Here is a 20,000-nt window from a genome sequence, read left to right as displayed (position 1 = left end):
TTATGAAAATGATAATGATAATAATAAGAATAAGGATGTTGATGATGATAATATTGATAATACTAATGATAATACTAATAATGATAATAATGTAAATAATTGGCCAATAATAAGTGCCACAGTAAAAGGCAACCCTACTGGCACCGAGGCCCATTGTAGACATTGGGCATGGTTTGAGTCACCTTTCTCTTCATATTCTGCCTGCACATCCTTCATCTGCGATACTTTAGAGCAAGAGGTCTTCAACTTGTTTAGGACCTTTCCTCTATAAAGATTGTACTTGCTAGAGACTGTAGATGGGTGCCATTCAAGGCTCTCTCTCCTGCTGGAGCCAGAAGAAAGTGGGGTCATCTAGGTTTTGGATGTTAGGTGAAACCCATTTTGCTTATTATGGGAATTATAGTATTTATGACTTCAATTGTCATCATCACTCACTCATCATTACTCATAAAACAATAAAATAATGCAGTGATCCAAAATCCCTGAATGTCATGTACGTCATGACGCCCATCGTCTGGCCAGAGCTCCTGCGTCATGTATGTTATAACACCCGTACGCAATGGGTTAAGGGGATCATCATTGTGAATTTATATTTTGTACTGATGTGTGACAAAAATGTGCAAGGTGTTTGTTCTTAAATGTTTCATCCCATGTGGCCAAGGATATTTAAGGTTTTTGTATTCATCACTATTATTATTTTTTTATATCCTTTCTCATTACAAATAGAAATACAGCACTCTGATCATTGTCTGCAGGCTAATTCCAGAGAAAGAAACCAAAAATATTTACATCTTTATCTTTCATACCTTTTTTTGATGAACATTTATTATGCTCATGAATATTCTTTTAGGAGAGACATTTCATTTGTCTGTGCAGATTAAAAATTGCTTGGGAATTTTTATTATTACATCTTCATTCCCCAAAATGTAGATATTTCAGGAGAGAGCATTAAAGTTTATTTTTATATAGTATCTGCTACTCATTACTTTTTCTTTGGCATGTTGAAAGTTTAATGCAAGAGTTACCACCCTTCTTGGTTTTGGCAAGTAATATAGCAATATAGGGGGGCTGTCAGGAGAGATGAAATTTACATGTGCATGGTAGCTCATCCATTCTTCCCTTTATTTCTGTCTTCTGGCACTTTTAATGTCTCTCTCACAAACGAAGGTAGATATATTTGGTGTGTGTGTGTGTGTGTGTGTGTGTGTGTGTGTGTGTGTGTGTGTGTGTGTGTGTGTGTGTGTGTGTGTGTGTGTGTGTGTGTGTGTGTGTGTGTGTGTATGTGTGTGTGTGTATGTGTGTGTGTGTATATGTTTGTGTGTGTGTGTGTATGTTTGTGTGTGTGTGTGTGTGTGTGTGTGTGTGTGTGTGTGTGTGTGTGTGTGTGTGTGTGTGTGTGTGTGTGTGTGTGTGTGTGTGTGTGTGTGTGTGTGTGTGTGTGTGTGTGTATGTGTGTTTGTTGTGTGTGTATGTGTGTGTGTTGTGTGTGTGTGTGTGTGTGTGTGTGTGTGTGTGTGTGTGTGTGTGTGTGTGTGTGTGTGTGTGTGTGTGTTTGTGTGTATGTGTATGTATGTGTATATGTATGTGTGTATGTTTGTGTGTGTATGTTTGTGTGTGTGTGTATGTTTGTGTGTGTTTGTGTGTTTTTTTTTTCTCCCTCTTATTTACTCTGATTAAAAATTGAGTTTTATTATTGGAATTTACACATAAAAGCCTATGATTATATTTCAATTATTTCCTAGATTCCTGTAGAAAATTGGTACAATTTACACATTTCTTCACCTGAGTTTAACTATGCTTTCCAGTAATTATTCTATTTTATCACAAGAAGCTACATTTTTTAATATTGGTGAATGTGTTATCTATATTGCTGTTCATTTGTTATGAATGACTTCCTTTCTCTGTGACAAAAGGATGTCCTTAGATTTTTTTTCTCTCTTGCAGGGCATGAATTACAAAAATCTACTTTTTCCACAGTAATGAAAAATATCTGAATGTATGTTTATTTTGCAGGTAATCCGAGGTAGCAGCATCATCATGCTGGAAGCACTAGATCGGATATCATAATCCACAGTCATATTTATGAAATTTATGTGAGAAAAAAAAAGTTATCTTGCGTGTGTACATGTATGGAGCAACTAGAATTTCAATTTTGTTATTAGTTGGATAAAGCACCTCTTGTTATGATAGATAGATATATGAGTGACGTTTTTGTATTATATTTGTACAAAAAAAGAAGAAAAAAAATGTCAATTATTAAGTTCAAATTATTGTAGTAGGTAAGTAAGATATATATATTTTTTTTTTTTTCCCAAATTCCGGTCTTCATGATTTCCATTGTTTTTATAGGAGGAAGTAAAACATTACATTAAAGATTGAGCATTTTTTGAGTATATGACAATACATGAGCACCAGTAATGGTTGTGAACCTACAACCATGTTGAGTAAAAAGCTTTGTACAAATATGTTTCACAGGTCTTAACTCCACATAGTATAATCTGTAGGCATAACTTTCTATATTTTATATACATAATATATACAGGGTTTTATAATAATTAATTAAAGTATTGCACAGACAAGGCACACTGATTACAAGATTTCTGGCACTTTATTCATGAAATAAAGATTAAGAAGGGGAAGAAGAAATTTTAAACAAGAGGGATATCTGAAGCATTTTGATTTTTTTCTTTTCCTTAGAAAATATGTACAAATTGGCACTTCAAACCAGTAATTGAAATTCTCATGCTGTACTCATGAATTTTTCTTTTGTGTTATCATCTCTGAAAAATATACTTAATATCTAGCTTCATGACTAGTTTTCTTTAAATATATATATGTATTTATTTATAAATATATACAAAAGAGGAGCTACACTAAACACCCTTCCTATAATGAAAGTACTGGGGATCCTCAATTCTACTTCGAGTAGAATTTAAAAGAAAAGAAAACAAATGTTCTGGTAAATGCATCAAGGTGATTGAATAATTGTAAATTATGTAATTGTGATTGTAAATGATAGCATGTATTGCTTCCTGTTCCCTTTTGTAAAGACCTACTATTTGTAAAAATAGATTGATTAATAATTTAAATAATTATCTGCCATGTCAAAATTAATGATAAAAGAATTGTTCAATTCTTTTAACAGGTGATCTATACACTTAAAATCAGCACTTACACTCAAAAGTCTTTGGCATTAGGAATTTGTGAACTTGAGGCCTGCTCACAAGTTACCATTCAAAACGACACAATTTTCTGTGTGTAGCAGCACCACTGTTTCGGAGGGAAGACAACCTTCTTCACCTCCTTTATAGACAGTAGAGACCAGTCCTCTACTTGCCCCTTGAGCTGTGCCTTGAGGTATCACCAGGCGTCACCATCACGACACAATAGTTCAGCATGTAATCACAACTCCCTTGCAATTAGGCAGTAGTCTCTCTCATGGCCAACCTACATTGGTGGAGGATTGGCAAAGTTGGGATTGGAAGGTCTCCAATTCTTGGCATTCTTTCCAAATTTGTACACTAATCTTCTTCCTAGTACAGCTTCAAATACACCACCCTTGTAGTAATACCTGTGAAATGAAAGGAAATACTATTAGCTGCAGGAAATTTTTAAACAGTTTTGAAGTTAATATTGCACTTTGAAGATTATATTAAAAATATTTGTTTTATTTTATTAATATAATTATTTATTTATACTCTAGATATTCCATAAAAATAAATAAAAATAAGCAGAAAACAAATAGCCCTCACCTCATAGCTCGACTTAATTTCTCGTAGTTCATATCCTTGTTTTGTTTGCGCTCTCCCCATTTCTGTGCCACCTTTTCTGCTTGGACAAATCTGAAAATCCCTTCTTCTGGATTCTCCCACTTAACCATAGATGGGCATGTCTCGGGGTCGAGCAGGAGATTTCTGATGAACTCCCACAGACGACCTGTTTTCTTCTTCTTCTTTTTTAGTTCATTCTCTATACAGAGAGAGAGAAAAAAAGGGTATGCTCAGTGTTACGAAAAGAAATAAAGAATAAAAAAACAAAGGTTGAATAGTAACTGTAAAGCTTATGAATGTATGTGAACACAATGTATGCTCTCACTTTATCCTATTTCTATACATCTTACATAAATACACATGAATTCGCAATTATGAATTGAGGGAAATGACACAATTTACTGCTAAGCGGTGGAAAAAACAAAGCCTAAAAACTTACCAGGCTTACGTGGTCTTCCAGGACCTCGCTTCTTTGGTACTTCTGGTTTAGGTTCCTCTTCTTCGGCTGCACTGTGATCTAGAAAGTGGAAAGATTATTTTTAGTTAGCGTTTTGGGGAAAGTATGTAAAGGAAAATGCCAATTATTTTTCTAGTGTTATAGTGGTATGGTATTTTTTTATTATTTTATCTGTTTTTCAATATGGAAGTAGTCTTTGTAAAATGGAAAGATGAACATGTGAAATTACAACTATATTTTTGGTTTTATTATAAACTTCAAATTTACTTAATCAGTAATTCCTATGATTAAATAAAGACAAATAGACAAGAGTGCTTACCAGGATCAGAGAGGCTCTCTGCAACCGAGTGGTAGTGATTGGAAGGCGAGGGAGCGGAGAACAGTGGGAAGGTTTTCATAGAGGCTGTTGGGAGGCTATCGGAGATTCCGGACCTGTGCCCATTTTCTATTCCCATTGACCTTGGAGCTTCGTAGCGTATCTCGTATGGGGCGGGTGTTTCGATCAGGGTTGGAGCAGCTTCTCTGGGAGAGGCTGATGGAAGGTGAGGAGCCTGAGCCTGGCTGCTGGGGCTGACTAAGTACTCAAAGGGTGGTGGTGAGAAGAGGTTGGGCTTGTAGAGCATTTGGTGGGAGGAAACTGTAAGGAAGAAAATGTATGTCAACTTTTATTTTTGCATTTTTTGTGATATCTTTTGCTTTGCTGCTTAATTAAGGTTTACTTTTATGACAAGATATTTCCCCATCACAGAAACTGAATCCTTGTCTGAATTTCCTTGTTAATCCATTACCAAGTAAAATTAATATAAAAGAAATCAGATAGAAAGAAGTAAGAATACTTTGTAACTTTCATAATAAGTAGAGAATGTTCCTCACCATATGACTGTCTTCTCTCTTCCTCTTGCCGTCGCAACTCTTCTCTTCTCTGCATATCTTCATGTCTCTGCAACTCTAATCTCCTCTCCTCATCTCTCTTTTCGATGAAGTATCTGTAATACTGCTCTCCACAACCCTTTGAGAACCTCTTAAATCCTTCAATATCTGTGTTCAAGAGATCTTTCCCAGTCGAACCACTCAACTCAGAGAAGTTGACGTCGAAGTTCTTGCTGTCCAGGTTGAGGTTCTCTTGGGCTTTGAAGAAGAATAAGACCACATCCTCGTATGTCCACTCAGCTATGGGCTTCTCTGGTTGGATGTTTTTTTCTGAAAAGTTATTTGGAAATTAGAATACAATACTGCTCCTAAAGACTAATTTAAAAGACTTGCTTATAGAAGCAATTAAATGACTAGGATTTGGATTTCAAATTGACTTCTACCCGTCTAGATACCAAAATCTTAAAAAGTTAACATACCAAAAGAACTCCTAAGGGGGGTTAAGGTGGCAGAGGGGTTCTCGTGGTGTCGTTCTCTCGATAACCACGGAAGTTGCTTGTTAGTGGCTGATGGAGGTTCTTGTCCATCCTGGAAATTAAAAAGATGGTGATTAATTATGTGTCTTTTTTTGTGAAGGTTAATTACTTGAATCTTTTTAAGGTAATATCTACCGAAGGTTAATTACTTGAATCTTTTTAAGGTAATACTTGAATCTTTTTAAGGTAATATCTACCGAAGGTTAATTACTTGAATCTTTTTAAGGTAATATCTTACGAAGGTTAATTACTTGAATCTTTTAAAGGTAATATCTTACAAAACTAAATTGTTTCTTAACATATGTAGGAAATTCTGTGATAGATAAAGAGTTTCTTTGATTTTGAGAGTATGTGTATTAACTATTAATAGTAATTTTAGTTAACTCTTATGTAGGGCAGTGTCTAGAATTCTACTAACGATAATGATAGAATAAATAAAAACATTTCAAATATATCACACTTGTAACAGCTTCATATACCCCAAAGTGATAAAAGCTAATCTTATCTTTGAACTCTTTGCCACCATGACATGACTAAGTATATTTTGCATCTTCAAAACCATTTTAACTGGAAAACGAAATCGAAGTAGTCCAAACTTACTCTGAGGAAGGCTTTGTGTGGGGCCATCTCGGCTGGGACTGGTCGCGATCCAGATCCTGTGGAGGAGAGGAGACAAAGAAAGCTTAGTCGTGAATATTAAGTGTGGGAGTTCTGTGTGTGGGGGCAGGGGGCAGGGGGGAGTTGTGAGTGTATATGGGTGAATGTGAGTGTCATTTGTAATTGGGGTGGGGAGTTGTGAGTGCATATAGGTGAATGTGGGTGTCATTTGTGATTGGGGTGGGGTGGGGTGGGGGGTGGGGGGGGTAGGGAGTTGTGAGTGTCTATGGGTGAATGTGGGTGTCATTTGTGATAGGGGTGGGGTGGGGGGGAGTTGTGAGTGTATATAGGTGAATGTGGGTGTCATTTGTGATTGGGGTGGGGTGGGGGGTGGGGGGGGTAGGGAGTTGTGAGTGTATATGGGTGAATGTGGGTGTCATTTGTGATAGGGGTGGGGGGGGTGGGGAGTTGTGAGTGTATATAGGTGAATGTGGGTGTCATTTGTGATTGGGGTGGGGGGGGTGGGGAGTTGTGAGTGTATATAGGTGAATGTGGGTGTCATTTGTGATTGGGGTGGGGTGGGGTGGTTAAACTTGACCTTGAAAGGCAGAAAAGATCGACTTGAAATAATCACATTACCCCACCCTTTGTACATGTCGCAGAATATCGATGGTATTCTCGTCCACAATCCAACGTTATCATCCTGTGTACCTTCAGGATATAAACACACAATCAAAGCGATCATAGAGCCCTTTCAGCACAGAGAAAACACACACCAGTCTTGTTCTCACCTCCAAAATATGTCTCCCAACACGCAACACCTTTAGGAGCACTGACTGTAGACGGGAGCTCTTATCGCGCACAGATAAGTTACGCGGCTTTCCTTATCAACAAAACTGTCGGCCGAACTCCCTGACCTAAAAGAATGTGAGTGTGAGTGAGTGTGAGTGTGAGTGTGAGTGTGAGTGTGAGTGTGAGTGTGTGTGTGTGTGTGTGTGTGTGTGTGTGTGTGTGTGTGTGTGTGTGTGTGTGTGTGTGTGTGTGTGTGTATGTGTATGTGTATGTGTATGTGTATATGTATATGTATATGTATATGTATATGTGTGTGTGTGTGTGTGTGTGTGTGTGTGTGTGTGTGTGTGTGTGTGTGTGTGTGTGTGTGTGTGTGTGTGTGTCTGTGTGTGTGTGTCTGTGTCTGTGTCTGTGTCTGTGTGTGTGTGTGTGTGTGTGTGTGTGTGTGTGTGTGTGTGTGTGTGTGTGTGTGTGTGTGTGTGTGTGTGTGTGTGTGTGTGTGTGTGTGTGTGTGTGTGTGTGTGTGTGTGTGTGTGTGCGCGCGCGCGCGAGCGTTTTCACTCATACATACAAGAGACGTGATGTGGCACTTAGCACGCGTACTTATTACGAAACCTCAAAAACCATAGTAATTCCAGGTTCACCATCTGGCAACACTCCTGTCCTCGATAAAGTTGCCGATTTACCATTTTGTTCCGCATGGTCTTCCAATACCACATAAGAAGGAAGAGTCGTTGATTTCATTTCCCAAGGTAAAAGAAGGTGACGGTAACATTTTGCATTAATCATTATCAGTTTTAACAGCACTGAAGGTCATTAAGAAAAAGTTGGTTAGTTCAACGTGTTACGTTCATGTTTTATAAATTAGGTACGTACGTGGTAGTTATTGTTAAGTTGTATGTCAAGGATGTATTTCAATGTGTATGCAGTTATTTTAAGAAAACAACTTAATCAGTATATGAAACGCCAATAAAAAGAAATGGGCCACGGCATTACGTACACTAATAAGTGAACACACACAGCTCCTTCGAGTATTGCTCCAGTACACAGATCCTATAATTAGGATGAAATACGGAAGTAAGCAACGTAAAGGAACGACACACATTTCCTACTTATGCAAACATAACTTATACTTACTAGAATCACGAAAATCGCATCTTCCTGCTTGTCTCAGAATGCACTCCTCTTAAAAGAAAGACGACAGAAAAGACTTCAAACACAAACTCGGAAGGAGCGACACAAAATGTACATCTACACATCAACAGCGCGTCAATTGCACAGGACGATTACCCTGCGTGCAGTGTATCCACTTCAGTCCAGCCATGACAACTGTTGCCAACCATGGCCGTCCGTCACACCCTCTGGCTTAGAACTGCCTCCCCCCTTCCCCCCCTTCCCCCGGCACCGGGACCCTCCCCCTCCCTTGGCGGCGCTTCTCTGCTACCTTTCGAACTGCAAAAACGGCTCTTCGGGGCACGTGGCGGGTAGGATCACCTCTTAAACCGAAGCAGGGGCATGGCACTGTCTCGTGACTGAACGTTCATGACACTGGCACCACGGGGGTGCTCTAAATTAATTTTGTTCCAAGTTTTCCTCCTTGGCGAGCGAGGAGGGGGGGAGGGTGAGGGGTGGGGCATAGAAGGGTAACCTGCGCGGGTCCCAGTTCGTGATTATTTCCTCCGCGTTTATTTTAACAGCCCGGAAATTTCCGTAGTTGTTTTGTGTTTTTGTTTGTTAGTTTTTATGAGTCTGATGTACATTAGTAAGTTTTCAAGTACATTCGAGTCCTTTTGATCGCAGAACAGATTTTCTCCTGTGACCTTAAAGTTGGCATCCCTTGCTATCGTTTCTTAATATGATACAGTACATGTGTGTGTGTGTGTGTGTGTGTGTGTGTGTGTGTGTGTGTGTGTGTGTGTGTGTGTGTGTGTGTGTGTGTGTGTGTGTGTGTGTGTGTGTGTGTGTGTGTGTGTGTGTGTGTGTGTGTGTGCGTGTGCATATATATATATATATATATATATATATATATATATATATATATATATATATATATATATATATATAAACACACACACACATATATATGTGTGTGTGTATGTGTATATGTATATATGTATATATATAATATAATATATATATATATCATATAATATATATATATAATATAATATATATATATATATATATATATATATATTATATATATATACATATATGCATATACATATACATATACATATTCATATTCATATACATACATACATATATACATACACACACATATATATCTATATATGTATCTATATCTATCTATCTATCTACCTATATGTATATGTATATGCACATAGACCCCTTTTTTTGTAGGGAACCCCAACAACGAGGCTGAGCGAGCCAGCGAGCGACGTCTTACCTGCTGCGCCCTCCATTGGGTAAACGAGGTACACGAGTTGCACCTGAAGGGGGTCGCCCGTGTCCGCCGAGCCCGCGTGGAGGTCCTCAGGCCTCATCACCACCAGGGGCGAGGAAGAGCCTCCGCGCTGAAGGGCCGCCGGAAGCTCCTCGGGGCGCAGGACCATCATCCCTTGCTGGTTGTTGTTATTGCTCTGATATTGGTGCTGATGGCTGGCGGACCTCGGACTCGGCTGCTGGTGAGGATGGCTCTTCCGCGGGGAACTATCGGTGGTCGTTTCGTACTTGTAAGGGCCTGCGGCGCTGTTGGCTTGGGTGGCTATGTGAGTCGTTCTCTTGGTCGTCTCGTAAGTGTAGTGCGAAGGACCGTCGTCGTCGTATCGGCTTCCCTCGTGTTGTTCGCTGTACCTCCTGTCGGGAGCTCCCGTGCCGTAGCCGCCCTCGTCCTTCGGTGTCACGGGGCGGCGTTTCGGGGCTCTGTCGGCGCCGCCGTCGGAGCCTCTACCTCGCTTCTTGGCTCTCGAGCGGAAGATAGACTCCCTGAGCGCCGTCAGGACGTCGGAACGATCCCTGACAGGCTCCTGTGCTCCCTGAGATGTGCCGCTGGCCTTGGTCGGCCTCTCGCGCTGGCCGCCGCTCCCCACTCCACTCACTGGCTGCCTCGGGGACACGCGGCGTCCGGCCGAAGGCCCGGAGTACGCCGCCGGGCTGTCTACGTACGCAGTGTACGGCCCCGTGCTGGAGGGCGGCTCCTGGGGACACACCTCCGTGCCAGGAGGCTGCGTTCCGGGCATGTGAGGCACATGCACCATGATCTCCTCGTCGCTCACATACCTGTTGGGCACTATCATGTTCATGCCCGGAGCCGTCACCTGCACTACGAAACGCCCCTCCGCGTCCACCGTGGCGTCCATGGCTGTCCCCGGCAGGCACTGCAAGGCGTCGGGCGCAAGGAGGTCAATGGCACCATTGGCGGAGGCACTGGCGGGCGCCAATGCTGTATACTGTGGCGCGTCGGGTGTTGTCAAAACCTCGATCTCAGCCGACGGTGCAGGCACGTCCGTCGGAGCAGGTCCCGTGTCCTGCAGCATGACCTCCTCTTGGATGGGAATCTCTTCCTGCGCCAGGATCTCCCCGGACATCTGCAGCTCCGAGCCCATGGCTCCGGGCACGCCCATGGGCGGTGTGTTGACCTGCGGAGGGTTCTCCGACGTGGTGAGGACTTGGTATGTGGCGCCATACTCGACGGTGGGGGGCGTCTCGAACATCTCGAGCGCCTGCTGGGAGGTGATCACTAAGTTGTCATCATCCAGGGCGAAGAAGTTCATGTCGCCAAGTTCCCCGTCTGGCGGAGGCTGGGCATCCTGCAAGGCCTCCTGGTACACTTGCATGGCCGTCTTCGAGTCCAGATTGATCAGCTCCTGCGTCTCGCCCACAGTCGTGTACTCCTGAAGCGAGTCGTTGCAGTCCAAGTCCGTGGGTTCCTGGGGCGCGACATCTTGCGGGTACTGGCAGAACCTCTCCACTCGCGTCTGGGCCTCTAGCTGCGCTCCTTCGAAAGTGGTGGAAGCGAGGCCATGTTCGGGAAAGTAGTGAAGGATCCTGTGGTCGCGCGCCGAGGCGGGGGGCGTCGGCGAGTTCTGCGGGATGTCCGGGGAAGGAAGTTGCTCCACCTCCTCCACGTTGACGGCGGCCACGGCGGCGTTGAGAATCTGGTCGAGCTGCATGGCGGTACTCTTGACGCGGGGCCTTACGAAGACTCGGATACTTGACGAAGTGTTACAAGAAGCCGAGATGTCAGACTCACTGCTTTCGCTCCGTCGCGGTCATCCTCGACGGTGCAACGACACCAAGTGCTCGCATCCCTTCAAGTTGCAACCAAAGGGTCATCCGGCCTATAGGGCTACACGGCAGTGCACTCGAACTACGACACAAGATTTTATCACAACTTCTTAAAGCACTGATAAGCTTGCTCTAGAAAACGAAAACTGGCGCCACGCCCGAGTTCTTACTCCGTCCTCTAGTTGGAATGGACCAACTGCAAATGCACATGCAACAAAGATGAAAGGCCTCTAGGCTAAACGATATCAAGGTAAGGTTATGAACGCTCCTTCCTCCTTGTGCATCCGCGGTGTATCTGGCGAGGGTAGTGGTTCCAACCATTCTCATACCCAGTACCTTAGCCCAGGGAAGGAACCCCATGGCTGTGGCGGGGTAAGGGACACGGCGCTCGCCTGACAGTTGTCTGGCCGAAATGTCTTTGGTTACCTACATTTCGCTCATTTTTGTCCCTCATTTTTTCACAAATCACTAGTAGTCAATAATGACGAATAACATAAGTTGCAAAATCACGAAAGTAAAAATATTCAATCTGAATGGGTCACTTTAGATACGTTTTTTACGACGTCTGGCAACCATAGCCCTTTTCAGTCGGTGATTGGCCGGTGGAACGAGCAATGCCCAAGACGAAGAGACCAATCATCGCCCGGTACATTGGTGACGTCACCAGCAGACGCTTTTTTTAACGAGATTGTCCAAAACACTTGAAAACTAGAATGCCACGACCCCCCTCCCCCAAAAAAAGAAGTACTCAATACTGAAAAAGGCAATGAAATAGGCGGTAATATTCTCTTCAACAAAGCATCACCTTATCAGAAAATATCGGGATTCCGTTTTGAGGGACCGATACTATCCGATTTTTAATACATTACACACCTCGTTTTAAACTATGGCACTGCACAAGGTAATGTTTTTATTCGTATTTATGTTATAAATCATTTTTAGTATTTTTTACGTAGCTCCCTTTCCTGTATGTTGTTATCTTGTGCTCTATCTTTATTTTTTTTACTTATGATAATTCTAACCAGATCAAAGGGTACAACAGCTGTATGCGTAAAAGTGGGAATATTTATGTTTATTGTTTTAATACCATCAAGGGTAGGATATTGTCATAACTATTAATTGTAGAAGATAATGATAATGTTATGAGAGTGAGAATAATGATGGTGATGATGGCGATGGCGAAAGGAATGGTGAAGCCGATGACTGATAATGATGGGAGGTGAGAACTGTGCGTGCAAATAATTTAGGACTTCTTCTACCTGTGCAGATTCATGCGTGTGTTTTCATTATCAAATCAACGACAGAAATCGAAATGTGATAACAAATTCCTCTTTGATACAACAATATAAAAAACATTCTTCAATACTTTAATCGACAGTCAGTAATATAAAAAAGATGAACCAACGCGAGCAAATACCACCCTTCGTAGTAATTATTTTTGTAAAGGTGATTAACCCAGGTCAATTTTTTGTTATTTTACTCGTTGACCTGATCTGTCCATCCCCTTCTATCACCGCCTAAGGTCATAAGAAGGGGAGGGGGGGCGAAGGGGGACTTAAAGGTCAGGGAATAAAAGGTGAATCAGGTGAATATGGGTGGGGACGGGGAGGGCATGGGGTGGGGACGGGGTGAAGGGACTTGGTTAATTACACACAAAGAAAGTGTTCTGATCTATCATAATGCTATCTGTCGGTGAGTGAAATCTACTGTCATCCTACAGTTCGGAAAAAAAATGTTATTATTACCAAGGAAACATCACTGACACCACAACTAATAACAGCCACAGGTATTTCTACAACAGAAACAACCATGCACTATTAATACTATTATAATAAAATTTCCTTTTTTTCAAATAGTTCTTTACTAACACCACTACTACTAGTACTCACATTACTACTAATATTTCGATCAAAGGCATATGATAGTAATGATAACAGAATCTAATACTAAGGCACTAGTATTACAGCTATAGCCATTGTCAATAATATTACTTTTAACAAGACCACTACAAGACTATTACGTAATACTTATGATCCACCACTATGACTACCGCTAAGAGAAATAAAATGAAATGCACCATGAAAATGCCTCATGAAAACATTCCTCAGAGGTTGCGAATGCGTCAACGTCAATCACAAACCTTGAAACGAGAGATCAATGTCCATCACAAACCTTGGAAAACGAAAGAACGCCATTCAACACAGACGAAAAATCTAACAAACGAAACGGGAAGGGAATATTCACAACACCATAGGATAATAATACACACTTCACTTTACAACGTCATGCAATCCTAATGGCATTCTTAACATGAAAAAAAGTTAAACAAGGTGAATGAAGGAAAAGTCCTCCAGATTTCAATGCGTGTACAGGTAGTGACCCAAAATGAACACGTACTTCTTTCTCCCCGGGAGAAGGGGTGGGTGGGGGAGGGGGGATTAGATAGAGGTGAATGAGACACAAGTGGAAATATTGGGGAGGGAGAATTAGTGGGGGGAAGAAAATAAGTGAAATATAATGAGAAAAAACGTGTTAATAGAAGATGCTCCTCCTCATGTCAATAACGCCAGTAATAAAAACACTTTTACTATTACGAATTATCGTTATTAATATTGCTATTATTGCCATTATCATAATTGTTATCCTCCTCCTACTCCTCCTCCTCCTCCTTCTCCTCCTCCTCATCATCATCATCATCATCATCATCGCCATCGTCGTCATCATTATCATCATCTTCATCATCATTGTTATTATCATAATTCTCATGCCTTATCATAAACACTATTCAGACGGTCAATGCAATTACTCATTTTGGTAATTTGAAAAAAAAAAAAAAAAAATCATAGGCATCTCCCTTCATTTATGAACCGCAAACTGGCAACCGGAGCGAACGAACAGGTGCTGCCGAGACATAAAAAAAAAAAAAACAAAAAAACGATTCATTGAACGCAACCATATAAAAACAAAACAAGCCAGTGCGTCCCCAACAACACCAACTATAATACAACCCTCAAAACAACGACAGCAGACAATAATAATAATAACAATAATAATAATAACAACAATAATCCTGAAGAGAGGGCCGAGTCGTCAGCGAGAGGGTGACAGTCTGGATGTAAACAAAGGCCAGCGCAGATCCACCACGCCGAGCCTCAGGGGCGCCAGCCACGTTGGCGTACCTCACACCCCGCGGCCAGGGGGGGCAGGGGTGGGGGGGGTTGAGGGAGGGAGGGAGACGGGGGTGGGGGGAGGGTTGAGGGAGGGAGGGAGGGAGACGGGGGTGGGGGGTTGAGGGAGGGAGGGAGACGGGGGTGGGGGGGTTGAGGGAGGGAGGGAGGGAGGGAGACAGGGGTGGGGGGTGGAGGGAGGGAGGGAGACGGGGCTGGGGAAGAAGGTGGGGGAGGGAGCTATTTTTCTCCCTCCTCCTCCTCTTTTTATCTGTACATCTCTCCTTTACTCTTCCCGCTTCTTGTTTACTTCGCTCTCCTTAGTTCATTGTATATTGCCATTTGTTGTTATTATCCATACTATTTTTGTTGTCGTTATTATCATTCTTGTTTTCATTATCATTATTATAATTATGATTATAGTTATAATTATCATTACCATTATTATCATTAATATTATTATTGTTATTGTTATCATCATCGTCATCTTCACCATCATTATTATCATTATTATCATTATTATCATCATCATTACTGTTACTATCTTTATTATTATGAGTATTGTTATTACGGACATTATTATTACCAGTAACATTATCATCACTATTATTTTTAGTGCTATTATTATATTTGTTGTTACTATTATCATTGTTAACATACCATTATTGTTAACATCCTTATTAACATCATCATTATCATTAATACTTCCATTATTATCAGCATCGCCAATATTATTGTTGTTATTACCATGATCATGATTATCATTATCCTTGTTATCATAACTATCGTCTTTATTGTCATTAATATTATCATCACTTTCATTCATATCATTATCAATATTATGAATAATATATCATTGATAACATATATCCTAATCATTTTCATTTAAAAAAACAAAACTGTAATTCATTTTTTCTTAAAAATATTTTTCCTGTTTTGAGTTCATTATTCTCTCCACCTCATCTGGGAAACAAGAGAGAGAGGGAGAGGGAAGGAGAGAAGGAGGGAGGGAGAGAAGGAGGGAGGGAGAGAAGGAGGGAGGGAGAGAGGGAGAGAGAGAGAGAGAGAGAGAGAGAGAGAGAGAGAGAGACAGAGAGAGAGAGAGAGAAAGAGAGAGAGAGAGAGAGAGAGAGAGAGAGAGAGAGAGAGAGAGAGAGAGAGAGAGAGAGAGAGAGAGAGAGAGAGAGAGAGAGAGAAGAGAGAGAGAGAGAGAGAGAGAGAGAGAAAGAGAGAGAGAGAAAAGAGAGAGAGAGAGAGAGAAAAGAGAGAGAGAGAGAGAGATAGCGAGAGAGAGAGAAAGAGAGAGAAGAGAGAAGAGAAAGACAGAAAGAGAAAAGAGAAAAGAGAGAGAGAGAGAGAGAGAGAGAGAGAGAGAGAGAGAGAGAGAGAGAGAGAGAGAGAGAGAGAGAGAGAGAAAGTGAGTAAAGATAATAATCTCTCTTTTTATCACCCGACCATCAGCATTTGAAATCTCTTTTCTTAACCCTTTTCATTCTCTGTTCCTCCCTCCCATCCCTTCTCTCTCTCCCTTTTTTTCTGTCTCTTTCTCTCTTTCTCTCTCTCTCTCTCTCTCTCTCTCTCTCTCTCTCTCTCTCTCTCACCTCTCTCTCTCTCTCCTCTCCCTCTCTCTCCTCTCTCTCTCTCTCTCCCCTCAATCTCTCTCTCTCCTCTCTCTTTCTCCCCCTCAATCTCTCTCCACTCTTTCTCCCCCCTCTCAATCCCTCTCTCTCTCACTCTTTCCCTCCCCCACTCCTCTCTCTCTCTTCGTCTTCCTCCTCTCTGTCCCTCTCTCTCTCTGCCTCCTCCTCCTCACTCCCTCCCCTCTCCTCCTCTCATCTCCTCTCTCTCCTCCTCTCCCTCATCTCCTCTCCTCCTCTCCCTCCTCCTCTCTATCTCCAGCCATCCCCCCCCCATCTCCAATCCTATCAACTCCCTCCCCTCTCCTCGCCACTCTCCTCCCTCTCTCTCCTCTCCCCCTCTCCCTCCTTCCTCTCTCCTCTCTCCCCTCTCTCCTCCTCTTCTCCCCCTCCCTCTCTCTCACTCTCTCACTCCCTCTCCCTCCTCCTCCCCTTCCTCATTTACCTCTCTCCTCTCCTCCTCTCTCTCTCACACTCTCTCTCTCTCTCCTCCTCTCTCGCTCACTCTCCTCCTGGGGCCATCTCCCTTCTTTCTCCGGCTCCCTCGTCCTCCTCCTCCTCTCGTTCTTCCAATCTCTCCCCTAGGTCCTCTCTCTCCCTCTCTCTTCTCCTCCCCGCTCTCCTCCCCTCCCCTCTCCCTCTTCCTCTCCTCCTCCTCCCTCCCCTCCCCCACACACAACGCAGCAACACACACAGAACACAAACAACAAAAACACACAACACACACACACCACCACAGGGACACACCAACACAAAACACAAAAAAAATCATCACTCAAACAACTCACAAACAACATCACACACAACACACAAACATAACACCACACACCACACACCAACACAACCACCACACAACACACTAAACACTAAAACACACAGGAACACAAGGAACAACAACAACACAAGAAACACACACTGAAAAAAAACGTGACACCGCAGCAGCGCGCACTACATCGTGCCCCCCAACCAAAAAACAAAAGGCAAAACCGCCACCCACCCCCTCCCCTCCTGCCCTCCTCGGGGCCTCGAGCAACCCTCCCAAAACCCTTCCCACCCCTCCCAACAGAACCACCCCTCTCTCTCCCCCTCCGGCTCCCCTTCCGCTCTCCCCCCCCCCCCGCCCTCTCTCCCCTCTCCCCCCTCCCCACTCCCCTCCACCACCCAAAACCCCTCCCCCCAAACCACCCCTCCTCTCTCTCACCAAAACCACCCCCCCTCCTCACCCTCGGGGGCCCACCCGTCCCTTCTTCTCTCAACTTCCTCTTCCTCTCTCCTCTCCACTTCCTCTCCCTCTCCCTCCCTCCCTCCCCCTCCCCTCTTCCTTTTTTTCCTCCCCCTCTTTCTTTTTTCTTCTTTTTCCTTTCCCCTTCGGGCCCACAGCATAATTTGATAAAGCCCCCCGAGATACCTGAACCGACAGGGGCGGGCAGGAGGTGCCATTGCAATGCTAAAACAAAAAGAGAAAAATGCGAATTTTTTAGCGTACGGCAATGCAAAGACAAAAAGCATCGAAAAAAAAAAACATAAGCGCCCCCAAAGCTGACGGACGACGGGGCTGGCAGGCGGGGACGCTAGGCTGATGCTTTGGCTGGCTGCTGGGGGGGGGACGGGAACCGGGACGGAGACTGAGACGGCTTTGAACGGGCTCTGGACGCTCTGGGTCGTTGGGCTGGGGACGCTGCAGCGGGGGGGCTCCTGCTAGCTGCCAGGTGCAAAATAATACAGCAAGGCAAAAAAGATCAAAATTAAATGGTCTGGCAGTGGCACAATCATGCAAGGCACGAAAAAAAACACTTGCAAAAAGCAGGTGCATTAAATATGCGAGCAGCAGCAAAAAGCAAAAAACTGGAGTGGCAACAAAAGCAATCAAGAACATGCAAAAGTGGAAGAAAGCGCAGCACACAAGCAAAAGCAAACAGAAAAAGCAAATAAAAAGCAAATATAATAACATCAGAAAATGGTGGCATTTTAATCGAATTTTTTCCATTATATTTTTGGAGTGCGTACTTGTGCGTACTTGTTACTTGCATGCGGTAATTATATTGTGTTTGTGTTTTTTTTAGGAAAATAAACTGCGCGCGTCCAATTTTTAGAATTTTTTTTTATTTTTTTTTTTTTTCCTCGTCTTCTCTTTTTTTTTGTTTTTTTTCTTTTTTTTTTTTTTTTTTTTTTTTTTTTTTTTTTTTCTTTTTTTTCTTTTTTCCTCTTGCTTCTCTTTCCTTTTCCTCTCTCTTAGTCTCTTTGTCTTTCTTTCTTTTTTTTCTTCTTCTTCTTCTTCTTTTTCTCTTTCCTTTTTTCTTCTTTTCCTTCTTCAGTTTCTCGTTTTTTTGTTCTCCTTTTTCTTCTTCTTTCTTCTTTTCTTTCCCTTTTTCTCTTTTCTTTTTTTTTTTTTATTTTATTTTTTTTTGTTTTTTCCTTTTTTTTGTGTTTTTTTTTTTTTTTCTTTTTTCTTCGTCTTCTTCCCTTCTCTCCTTCTTCTTCTCTGGTCTCTTTCTTCTTTTCTTCTTTCCTTGTCTTTCTTCTTCTCGTCCCTCTTTTCTAAAGGCACAGTTCTAGGAGTACTACACTTAAATAAAGTGCAAATGCAATCACGAATGGTTGTATCGCAAATAACATGATGATAAATCCCTTTTGCTTCATTCTTGCATTCGTACAGACAGGTTTGCCTTCCCTTCACTTGTGTTTCCTGTCCTCTCTCTTTCTCACTTATCTGTCTCGTCTCTGTCTGCATCTGCTTCTCTCTGTGTCTGTCTGTCTGTCTGTCTGTCTGTTTCTCTCTCTCTCTCTTCTATCTTCCCTCGCTCTCTTCTCGTCCTCTCATCTCTCTCTCTCTCGAGCGCTTCTCTCCCTCTCATCTCTCCTCATTCTGCTCTCGTTCTCTCTCCTCTTTCTCTCCTTCTTTTCTCTTCTGTCCTCTCTCTCTTTCTCTTTCTTTCTCTTTCTTTCTCTCTCCTCTCTTTCCTCGCTCTCTCTTTTCACTCGTTCTCTCTTTCTCGCTCGCTACCTCTCTCTCCATCTCTCCCTCTTGTCTGTCCTCCTCTTCTCTCTCTCTCTCTCTCTCTCTCTCTTTCTCTTTCTCTTTTTCACTCTCTCGTTGACTTCTCCTTTCACTCTCACTCTCTCTCTCTCTCTCCTCTCTCCTCTACTCTCTCTCTCTCTCTCTCGCCTCTCCCTCTCTTCTCTCAGCTACTCCCCGGGGGGGGGGGGGGGGGGGGCGGGGGGGGGGGGGGGGGGGGGTGGCTCCCTTCTCGCTCTCTCTCTCTCTCCTCGCCGCAGGTCTCTCTCTCTCTTCCCCTCGTCTCTCTCTCGATCTCTCTTATCTCTCTCTCTCTCGCTCTCCGCCGTCTCTCTCTCTCTTTTCCTCTCTCTCTCTCTCTCTCTCTCTCTCCCTCCCCCGCGCTCTCCCCCTCTCCCTCCCCCCCTCCCCCTCACTCCCCCCCTCTCTCTCTCTCTCTCTCTCTCTCTCTCTCTCTCTCTCTCTCTCTCTCTCTCTCTCCCCCTCCTCTCTCTCTCTCCTCTCTCTCTCTCATCCCTGTCTCTCTCTCCTTTCTCTCTTCTCTCTCTTCTGTCTCTCTCATCTCATCTCGCTCTCTCACCTCCTCCTCTCTCGCTCCTCTTTCTCTCCTCTCTCTCTCTCTCCTCTCTCTCCTCTTCTCTCCTCTTCTCTCTCTCTCTCTCTCTCTCTCTCTCTCTCTCTCTCTCTCTCTCTCTCCCTCCCTCTCTCTCATTCTCCAAAAAAAGAACATCGAAAAAAAAAAAAAAAAAAAAACAGTCCATATCCATGAACATTCGCTACCCAAAATACATATATTTCAAAAATTCCTCCCTCATACATCCATAAAACGAGGCCACATACGCGTAGAACATGTGCGTATGTATGTATGTATATGTGTCTGTGTATGTACATTACGAGCGGGTCCAGA

The 20,000-nt window shown here is 43.0% G+C and overlaps 2 protein-coding genes across 2 annotated transcripts in view; one reads left to right on the top strand and one right to left on the bottom strand.

Moving 5' to 3' along the window:
* The window catches only part of LOC122248029 (uncharacterized), a 19,952-nt gene extending 14,524 nt beyond the window's left edge, over positions 1-5,428 (top strand). Inside the window, exon 3 of the mRNA XM_086530404.1 lies at positions 2,014-5,428. Within this exon, the coding sequence (XP_086386530.1) occupies positions 2,014-2,067 (54 nt within the window). The 3' untranslated portion in view covers positions 2,068-5,428. The remainder of the gene's footprint in view (positions 1-2,013) is intronic.
* On the bottom strand, positions 2,369-11,702 carry LOC122252904 (uncharacterized). The gene is made up of 8 exons (XM_043015595.2): positions 9,433-11,702; positions 6,234-6,289; positions 5,577-5,685; positions 5,101-5,427; positions 4,547-4,864; positions 4,210-4,287; positions 3,753-3,969; positions 2,369-3,571 (listed from the first exon to the last, which is right to left on the bottom strand). Exons 1-8 carry the CDS (start codon positions 11,156-11,158, stop codon positions 3,448-3,450), a joined length of 2,955 nt encoding a protein of 984 aa, XP_042871529.2. The 5' UTR covers positions 11,159-11,702; the 3' UTR covers positions 2,369-3,447.
* Between the last annotated feature and the right edge of the window lie 8,298 nt (positions 11,703-20,000).

The sequence above is a fragment of the Penaeus japonicus genome, unplaced genomic scaffold (genome assembly GCF_977035675.1).
Source record: "Penaeus japonicus unplaced genomic scaffold, GWHDUDI00000001_assembly GWHDUDI00000033, whole genome shotgun sequence".
Taxonomy (NCBI): domain Eukaryota; kingdom Metazoa; phylum Arthropoda; class Malacostraca; order Decapoda; family Penaeidae; genus Penaeus; species Penaeus japonicus.
The sequence above is the reverse complement of the archived record's forward strand: the minus strand, read 5'-3'. Positions and strand labels throughout refer to the sequence as shown.